The following is a 10,460-nucleotide window of genomic DNA, read 5'->3' as shown; positions in this document are numbered from 1 at the left end:
TTGGATAATGATGTCCATCACATTCCACCATTCTTGCTAACCCCCGCCCTCTCCCTTCCCCTCCCACCCCTCTGCCCTATTTAGAGTTTGTCTATTCCTCCTGTGCTCCCTCTTCATACCCCACTATAAATCAGCCTCCTTATATCAGAGAAAACGTTTGGCATTTGCTTTTTAGAGATTGGCTGACTTCACTTAGCATTATCTTCTCTAGCGCCATCCATTTACCTGCAAATGCTATGATTTTATTCTCTTTTATTCCAGCCAAAGCACTTAAAGCTTTGAATGCTTATCTCTTGGGTAGTTTAAAGAACAAGCAGAGAAAATTTTTTTTTTTTTTTTTTTTTTTTTTTGTGGTGCTGGGGATGGAACCTCTAGTCCCCAGGGAGATTCTTAAGTGGGTGGCTGTGAGACGGAGCCAGATTGCTGCCGAGGGCCAGTAGAGGGGGCCTGACTGCAGGTCAGAGGACTAAACGGGAAACAGAGCCCTTCCATGGATGAGCTGCAGGACCCTGGACACATCACCTAACTGTAATCCTGAATCCCATTTCCAGGGGCATCAGCAATGATCTCCATAACTGGCCTCTCCTGAGAGTCGGAGCAGCCCCTCAGAAACCTGCTGTGTGGACAGTCCAGCAAGACCCCAAAGGCCTTGTTTCTAAGGAGAAATACATTCTCAGTTCTAAAAATAGCACACACTGCTCTGCAATGCCCCTCCTCGGGGGTTGGGGTCATCTCTGCCCTTTTGAGGGTGTCATGAGAAATTCCAAAGTTGTCAAAGTATTTTAAGATCTTCTTTGAAAAAGAGAACTCTGTGTTTTCCATTCAATCTCCACCCAGTCACCAAATTCCCCTCTCCAGGAGTAAAACCTATTTCTTGCCTAATAGAAACCAATCCAAAACAGACACAGCAATCAGTCCCTTACCTTTTTCACAAAGGAAGACTTGGCACTCTTGAATTCAGAGCCTTGGCATATATACGGTGTTCTTTGCTGTTTCTTGACTGCAGAACGGAGGAAAAGAGATCAGAAATGAGAAGCCACAGGTGGTGTGCACTGCTGAGTGCTCAACATAACTGGGACTCGTCACTCAACCTGCGCTGCCCAATGACGCTCAATCCTGCTGATCTCACTAGGTCCCTTGGGTCTGACGACCAAGATGCCCCTCCCTATCAGATTAGACCAAGAGGGGACAACTATGTGGCCTTAGGCAAGTTGCTCCTCTTTCCCTAGCCCTGTTTCCTCTTCCACAAAATGTTTTTAAAAGGACCCAGAGTGAAAGCACCTAGAGTCCTGTGTCACACAGTTAGCTGGTCCCTAAATGGTACCCTCTTCCCTCTGTCCTTGCCCAACATGAGGAAGTCAGATTTGAGTCTCCTCACCTGCAACTCTGATTTCCTACCCAATTATGTTTCCAAAACTGAAAACTCAGGGGTGAGGCTGGGGCAGGATGGTGCAGTGCTTGCTTCCAGCAAGGCCTTGGGTTCAGTCCCCAGCATGCAGAAAAGCAAACCAAAGCTTAAAATATCCAACTAAAACAATCAAATCCATCAAGGCTATGAGAAGGGATTTTTGCCTCTGTCTCCTGCGCTGACGTGACTGTGGCTTTTCTCTCTTAAAGCCTTCTTCTCCAATTCAAATTTCTCAATTGCCTTTAAAAAAAAAACAGGAAGAAAAAAACGGGGCATTAGGTATTAATGCAAATCCTGGGGACCAAGGCTTCTTCCTTGTTAGTACCCAAAAGGCCTGGAGAAGTCTGTGGCCAACACTTCCTGTCTTCCCCCAGGCGGCACCATCTGTGCCACTCAGTGTCACTGAATCCTCCCCAAGTGTCATCAATCTGTCTTCCACACCATAGTCCTCTCACACTGCCCCTCTGAGGACAGGTTTTGGAACAGGGTTCCAATCACAGCCTCACAGGTTATAAGCTCCAGTTGAATTTCTCTGTAAAAGGGGATAACAATACCCACCTTCAGGTCCTTACAAGGATCAGAGATAAAGTATCTTATGCAATTTAAAACACTCTCACAAAGGCTAGCAGATAGGGCTGCTCACTGAGGGGAAACTACTATTGTTATTAATCATGATACCCTTGACCTCACAAGAGTCGTCTCTTGATCACTCTGACTCTCCACTCCTGCCCCTTAGGAAAGGAAAGAAAGAAAAATGAACGTCAGTGACCCACAAGTTGCACTGATCATCAACCAAAAGCCCAGCACTGCGTTAGGACAGCAGTCATCCCGTGCCAGGTGCTTGCCGTCTACCAGATGGAACAGAGGCTGGGGAAGCCATCTGGCAGCAGGAGCTGAGTCAGCCACTGCCTAGTGCATAAAGGGCATGGCAAACCATGACCCAAAAAGGTGGCCAGGGTGGCCAGGGATGGTTCTGATTCAGCAGCAGTTGTGAGCTGCCTGGGCAGAGCGGCAAGGGGGAGAGGCAAGGGGTCCCTTCCTTCCTCCAGGTCACATGGGCACTCAAAGTTGCTCCTGCAGTCCCACTACCCCGCCTGTAGGTTTTGCCTGCAATCAAGAACACCCAGGAGGGCTGGGGATGTGGCTCAAGTGGTAGCGCGCTCGCCTGGCATGCGTGCGGCCCGGGTTCGATCCTCAGCACCACATACCAACAAAGATGTTGTGTCCGCCGAGAACTAAAAAATAAATATTAAAAATTCTCTCTCTCTCTCTCTCTCTCTCTCTCTCTCTCTCTCTCTCTTTCAAAAAAATAAAATAAAATAAAAGGACTAGAAGATGTAGCTCAGGGGAAAAGTGCCCCTGGGTTCAATCTCCAGGATGGAAAATAAAAGTTCCAAAAGGATACACGCCGCTGGGATTAGCAATCCTTAGGGTGAATGAGGGAAATGGGGGCTGTCTGTGACTTGCCCTGTGACTTTAATTCTTGTATACTTGTAGTTGGTTTGAAAATTTAGAAATAGTTTGCATCACATTGCTATTTAAATTGTTAAAAGTGTGACAAAAAGATTGACCCAAGAGTTTAACTGACCCCCCAAATCAGTACTGGACAAGTTGGGTGAGGAGGAAACTAAAATGGTGGAGGAATTGTGAGGCCAGGATACGGGGCAGAGAACTTGGTGGGAAGCAAGATGCAGGGTGGGAGGGGTGAGAAAGTTAAGGTGGAGAACTGGCAGGAAATGAAGGAGTAGGGTTAAGATGGGCCAGAGCAGCAGAGGGGGGTGATGGAGAGGAGGAGGAAGAAGGCCAGAGGGAGGAGGAGGAGGGGGAGGAGGAGGAGGAGGAAGAAGGCCAGGGGGAAGAGGAGGGGTTGGAGGAGGAGGAAGAAGGCCAGGGGGAGGAGGAGGGGGGAGGAGGAGGAAGAAGGCCAGGGGGAGGAGGAGGGGAGGAGGAGGAGGAAGAAGGCCAGGGGGAGGAGAAGGAAGAAGAAGGCCAGTCGGGGGAGGAGGGCGAGGAGGAGGAGGAAGAAGGCCAGGGGGAGGAGGAGGGGGAGGAGGAGGAGGAAGAAGGCCAGGGGGAGGAGGAAGAAGGCCAGGGGGAGGAGGAGGGGGAGGAGGTGGAAGAAGGCCAGGGGGAGGAGGGGGAGGAGGAGGTGGAAGGCCAGGGACAGCACCGGGTCCCCAGTGAGGACCAGGACACACAGAGCTTCTCCTCTTGAACTACAGAAGGGCACTACCAACAGATGGCCTGGGCTTTCACGTGGAGTCCCTCTCACTGAGCCCGGAGACACTGGAAAGCAGGCCAAATAGACCTGTGTGAAGAATAGGGAGCAGCGGGACACAGGCCACCTGAGAGGGCGCACTCTGCTCGGCCAGCGCAGGACTGACCTTGAGGCCGCTCGGCCCCTGGTGCAGAACAATGAAAACAGGGAAGCCCAGAGCGGGGGCCCAGACTGCAGGTGAGTGACCTCCGTGTGGACGGGAATCCTGCAGTTAGAGCCAGGACTTGCCCGCAGCATCCGCAGCAGCCGGCGCCCCCAGAGTAAGTCTTCATCGTTCCCATCCCCCTCCTCGTCGCCGCAGGTGCCCAGGGAGGCCCGTGAACAATCCGGGCAGCCCCGGAGCCCACTCTGAATAACACACCCGACTCCGCGGAGGGGCAGGTCCTTGGTACAACTCCGACAGGTGACACTGCTTTGTTACTCTCATTTTCAAATATTCTTCATAAGCTCCAGAGTTCTTAAGTTCAGTTGAAAACAAAAGTCAAACACATACTGGTACCAAACAGAAAGACAGCCAAAAGGCACGGGCAGGGGACTCAAGCCTGTGTTCTTCCTCTCACAGGGGCTCAGCCACACCCGGCTGCGCAGCGAACCTTCAGATGCCTGCCTCCCACAAGCTGTGTGAGAGAGAGAGAATGAGAGAGACAGACAGACAGACACACAGAGACAGGGATTATTGGAGGGCTTGTTTTACTTTTTTTTTTTTATAAAAATGCATCAAAATTAACCCTCAGACTTCCAGTTTATGGTCCAACACTTAAGGAGCTCAGAAACTACCACTATATCCTCATAAGTAAAAAGCTGAAAAGTCGACTTTTCTTAGACCTGTCAGAGAATCAAAGTCACAGGGCACCCTCCTCAGTTGGGAGGGTGACAAGCAGATGCAGATAATCATAACCAGGAGCAGAAACTTGCACATGAACCAGCTGAAAAACCTAGCCTACCATTGATGAATTGCTGAAGACTCAGTGTACACAACTCTTGAGTTAAGAACTCCAGATGTCACAAAAATTAACTCCAAGTGAATCACAATCCTAAATGTAAAATGCAAATCTGTAAAGCCCTTAAAGAATAACACAGGAGAAAACCTGACCTTGGTCCTGGTGATGACTTTTTAGATATGATACCAAAGGCACAATCCATGAAAGGAGGAAAGCTGGACTTCATTAAAATCAAAAATTTCTGCTCTGCCAAAGACACTGTTAAGACAATGAAGTGACAAGTCACAGACTGGAAGAAAATATTTGCAAAAGACATGTCTAATAAAGAACTGTTGATCAAAATACACAAAAAGCTCTTAAAACTCAGTGGTTAAGAAAACAAATAACTCCATTAAAAATTGGACCTAAGACCTTAACAGATGCCTCATCAAAGAAGATAAACAGAAGGTTAACAAGCATATGATCCACATCACATGTCATCAAAGAAATGCAAATTAAAACATACCAATTTGAATGGCCAAAATCCAGGACACTGACACCATCAAATGTTGGTGAGTAGATGGAGCAACAAGAACTCTCACTCATCAGTGGTGGGAGGACAAAATAGTACAATCACTTTGGAAGAGAGTTTGGTAGTTTCTAACAAAACTAAACATTCTCTTACCACAAGATCCAGCTATTCTGCTCCTTGGTATTTACCAAAGAAGCTGAAAACTGATATCCACTTCCATAAAACCCTACACAGGGCTGTTTTTAATAGCTTTATTCATAATTGCCAAAGCTTTGAAGCAATTAAGATGCCCCAAGTAAGTGAGTGGATAAATAAACTATGGTATACCCAACCAATTGAATATTACTGAACACTAAAGAAATAAGCTACCAAACCATGAAAAGACAAGAAGAGAAATTCAAATTCATGTTACTAAGTGAGGAAAGCCCATCTGAAAAAGCTATATATTGTATGATCCCAATTCTATGACATTCTGGAAAAAGTAAAACTACAAATCAATAAATGGGCTGAGGAACTGAACAGACATTTCACAGAAGAAGAAATGCAATCAACCAACATGAAAAGATGTTCATTATCTCTAGCAATTAGAGAAAAGCAAATCAAAACTACACTGAGATTTCACCTCACTCCAGTTAGAATGGCAATTATCAAAATTATAAGCAATAATAAGTGTTGGTGAGGATGTGGGGGGAAAGGGTACACTCATAGATTGCTAGTGGGATTAAAAAACTGGTGCAATCACTATGGAAAGCAATATGGAGATTACTCAGAAAACTTGGAATGGGACCACCATTTGACCCAGTCATCCCACTCACCGGTTTATAGCTAAAGGATTTAAAGACAACATACTACAGTGACACAGCCACATCAATGTTTTTGGCAGCTTAATTCACAATAGCTAAACTATGGAACCAACCTAGATGTCTGTCAACAGATGAATGGATAAAGAAAATGTGGTACATATACACAATGGAATATTACTCAGCCTTAAAGAAGAATCAAATTATGGCATTTGCAGGTAAATGGATGGAACTAGAGAATATCATGCTAAGTGAAATAAGCTAATCCCAAAAAAACAAAGCCCAAATGTTTTCTCTGATAAGCGGATGCTGATCCATGGAGGGGAGGGTGTAGGGAAGAAAGAAGGAACCAATGGATTGTGTAGAGGGAAGTGAGGGGAAAGGAAGGGCTAAGGATACATGAAGGATGGTAGAATGAGACAGGCATTATTACCCTATATACATGTATGATTACACTTCTGGAGTGACTCTGTACCATGTACAGCCAGAAGAATGAGAAGTTGTGCTCTGTTGTGTCAATGTGTCAAAAATGCATTCTTCTGTCATAATAACTAATTAGAACAAATTTAAAAAAATTTAAAACCCCAAAAAATTAAAATTAAAAAAAGAAAAAGTACAACTACAAAGACAGTAAAAAACATCAGTGGTAGCCAGAGGTTAAGGGTAGGGAGACATGAACACACAGAGCCCAGAGAAGTTTTAGGCCAGTGAAACTATTCTACAGGTACAATGGGAGATGCAGGTCATATGTGTCCAAACCCACAGAATGTGCAACCCCAGAATGAACCCCGTGTCAACCAGGGATGCTGAGTGGTAACAGTGTGTCAATGCAGGTTCATGGATTGTAACAACTGAGGTGTGGAATCCTCAGGGAGATTGTGTGCTGGGGATTGGGGATATATGGAGAAACTACTTTCCATTCAAATTTTCTGTGAATGTCAAACTTTGTTTAGAAAGTCTATTATCATTATTATTATACCAGGGATTGAACCCAGGGGCACTTAACAACTGAGCCACATCCTCAGACTTTTTTATTTTTTTTATTTCGAGACATGGTCTCATTAGGTTATGTACAACCTCACTAAATTGCTGAGGCTGGCTTTGAACTCTTGATCCTCCTCTGCCTCAGCCTCCTGAGCTGCTGGGATTACAGGAGTGTGCCACCCCATGTCTGGCTCTATTAAATTTAAAAATTTGTGCAAAACAAACTTTCAAATATTCACATATTTTCAAAAATGTGGAGGAGCATGCAGGGCACTGCAACATCTTGATGACCCCCCGCCCCCCCGAATCCTTGCCTCAGCTCTAGGACCTAAAACTCACCAGACTGTCAGTCATCGGGCTGTGCTCTAGGTCCATATTCCCAATCTTCTGATGCACCTGGAGCATGGAGCCAATTAGGCAGGCTGGGAGGTGAGGCAGCTAAGGAAAGTCTCCAAGCAGTAATCACCCACAAGAAGGTGGGGCTTGCCTGGCAAAGAGGGCAGCCCTGTCACTCCAGTTATTTTCTCTGCAAATATGCACACTTTTCCTGGGGGATGGAATCTAGATTTTGCACATACTAGGTAAGTATGAGCTACACCCCAAGCCCCATCACACCTTTTCATCTTAAGGGAATTGCTTTCTGAGTATAAATGAAAGCTGACCATATTGCAGACACCTTGGGAAATACAAAAAAAGAGCAAAGAACCATTTGTAATGCCACCAGGCTAACGATTCTGTTAGACTCAGGGGAGATTTCCTTCCATTATTTTTTACATACATAATTACAATCTCAGTGGATGCCTGTTTTACTGCTCTGACTTTTCCGGCTGTTATTAGGGGCATTTTCTGTACAGTAATCTTCATACTAATTGTGTTCAATAATATACTAATCCTCTTAAAGGTTGCACCTTAATACATTTAAGCTATTGAATATTTAAACTATTTACAACTTATTGCAGTTACAATGAAGCAGACCAGAGACCCCACTCACCCAGAAGAACCTTACCATAATTAAGCAGAAACCCCCATGATATTTGTAACATATAAATTCCTCTTCTTGTTGGAAAGCTTTATAATAGAACATTAGCAAAAATTTCTACCAAAAAAATTCAGTGTGGGACAGGACTTCCTATTTCTTGTGAGGACTAAGTTATTCTGCTTGCAAAAACTAAGTTTGGCCACAGACTCGATGATATCACTTCTGCTTTTGTTGTAAAACTCTCTGACTAATCTAAAAAGTGGGACAAAAGCACTTTCTGTGAACTCAAGAAAAAAATATAATACAGTCATGTAGACTCCTACAAAATTGTAAATCTTCGAGCCCCTCCTCCCACTGGGTATAAAGTTCAAAGACTTTCCAAATCCTTGGTCCAGAGAATGTTTTAGCCTCTCTGGACTCTACAGTCAATAAACCTGCTCCCTGAAAATTCCTCAGGGGTCCAGCCTCTTCTTTCCCACATCAGTAACTAATGCTGCGAGGCCACAGGGCCGTGCAGAGAGCGGTTTCTATATCTTGGAATATTTAAGAGGGATTTTTCAGGTGAGGGATGACTGGGTCAGAGTATCTTGACCTTGTTTATCACAGTTAAAATATGCTCAGTTCTACGGCCCCCTCCTTACGCTCTTAACTCTTGCATTTCTTCCTGTCTGAGCCTCTGCTGGTGTAGGAGATAGCCTTTGGAAAAGTGCCACACTCCTCTCTCTCCTCTCATATAAAGCTCTCTTACCTCCTTTACCCTGAAGTGCTCTTACCAATCGGAGAACAATTGAAAAATGCAGATGCCAAGAAGGGAGAGGACAAACCATAAGTGAAATGGATTGCTCAGGTTGAGATGAGTGTGGGATAAGAAGAAGGAAGGGGAATTTGAAAGAGGCCCAGCAGAGCAAGACCCCGGGGCAGATTCACATGGGCTCCCACCTTGCTGCTGCGTCTTGAGGAGCTTTGGAGAGGGCTGGAAGGGGAGGGGTGCGGGATGACACGCGCAGCACTGGAAGGTGTGAGTGGGAAAGTCTGGGGGTTATTTATAATCTCTGAAGGGTCTAGTTGCTGGATGGGCTCTGTGGTCCTCCAGAAGAGGGGGTTCTGCGATGCCTCAGTTCAGGAGTGAGATGAGGATCAAGGAAGACAGGACCAGGGAAGATGGGTGCTGGCAGACCCTGGAGGATGCCAGAGGGGCAGATGTGGAGCCAAGGCAGAAGGGCTGGTGGGTGAGGAGAGGTGAAGGCAACCTGAGGCAGAAAGCTGGGCCAAAGGTCACTTGTCTGAAGACGGAGGGTTGGCCTACTATTTCTTAGAAGACAGAGGGAAAGGAGACCCTGGGAAAAATTAGACTTTTCCCTCTTCTTCCTTATTCTTTCAACAAATACATCCAGGACCCTTCCTTCTGGGCTTTTTCTGATTAGTTTTTTAAACATTTCAAGTCAAGACAGGTGCAGTGGTGCACAGCTGTAATCCCAGCTATTTGAGAGGCTAAGGTAGGAAGATTGCAAGTTCAAGGCCAGCCTCAGAAATTTAGCAAAACTATGTCTCAAAATGAAAAATAAAAAAGGCTGGGGAGATATCTAGAGCACCCCTGGGTTCAATCCCCACTACCACAAAAGAACAAAAACAAAACAACAACAACAACCACCTCACAGGTCAAACAACCCTTCACAGTCTCACCTTCTTTTAGAGGCTAGGTAGGGCTTAAGAATTAATGAATTGCTGGGTGCGGTGCCCCACCCCTGTAATCCCAGCAGCTTGGGAGGCTGAGGCAGAGGATTGCAAATTTAAAGCCACCCTCAGCATCTTAGTGAGGCCCTAAACAATTTGGCGAAACCCTTTCTCTAAATAAAAACTAAAGGGGCTGGGGACGAGGCTCAGTGGTAAAGCACCCCTGGGTTCAATCCCCAGTACCCCGCCCCCCGAAAAAAGAAAAGAAAAAGAATTAATGACCTAACGGATGTGACTAGCGTGGACTAGCGAGTGATGAATGCCAAGACTGTAACACTGTTCCTCAGTGGTGGCACTCGGGTGCATCTGGTCTGATTGCTGGTGATCCACCAGAGGATACAGGGGCGGTGCTCCTGAATGTCCTTCCTCCCAGCCTTCGCCCTTGCACTCTGCGCACTGAGCGAAACCACCAGCTTCTCATCCACTGGTATCATGGGTAAGGCGATGACATTGATGACCTCCATCTTCTTGGAACAATCCATTGTCCAATTTCTTGTAAATTGGCTATCAAAGAGTTTTCACGTTTAAAAGCTGGTCATTTCCCACTCCAATCTTGCTGTTGGTTCAGTCATCCTCCTGGAAATCACAAATAGCAAATAGCATAGAACCATCTTAGAAACCACAGGAGGAGGAGATGGACCCACTCACCTGCTCAGCAGGGCGGCTGGCCAGGCTCGCCACACAAGTGAACGGGGTGGGGGCGGGGGAGGCCTGTCCAGGAAGCCCCTCTTCAGTGAGGACCTCCAGGTACACCCAATTGTTCTTTCAACCTGCTGAGGCCCGTGCTTCTCTCCACTTAAAATAAAAAGCCTAGAACACTAAAAA

General features: G+C 46.0%; 1 protein-coding gene across 1 annotated transcript in view; it reads right to left on the bottom strand.

Annotated features, from left to right (window-relative positions):
* The window catches only part of Fam227a (family with sequence similarity 227 member A), a 43,241-nt gene extending 33,124 nt beyond the window's left edge, over window positions 1–10,117 (bottom strand). Inside the window, exons 1-4 of the mRNA XM_077798522.1 lie at window positions 9,976–10,117; window positions 7,262–7,344; window positions 1,573–1,648; window positions 924–1,000 (exon numbers count right to left, since the gene is read on the bottom strand). Coding sequence (XP_077654648.1) covers window positions 924–1,000; window positions 1,573–1,648; window positions 7,262–7,344; window positions 9,976–10,117 — 378 coding nt within the window. The remainder of the gene's footprint in view (window positions 1–923; window positions 1,001–1,572; window positions 1,649–7,261; window positions 7,345–9,975) is intronic.
* Between the last annotated feature and the right edge of the window lie 343 nt (window positions 10,118–10,460).

Source organism: Urocitellus parryii, chromosome 5 (genome assembly GCF_045843805.1).
Source record: "Urocitellus parryii isolate mUroPar1 chromosome 5, mUroPar1.hap1, whole genome shotgun sequence".
Lineage (NCBI taxonomy): Eukaryota > Metazoa > Chordata > Mammalia > Rodentia > Sciuridae > Urocitellus > Urocitellus parryii.
Note: the sequence above shows the minus strand (reverse complement) of the source record. Positions and strands in the feature narration are given on the sequence as shown.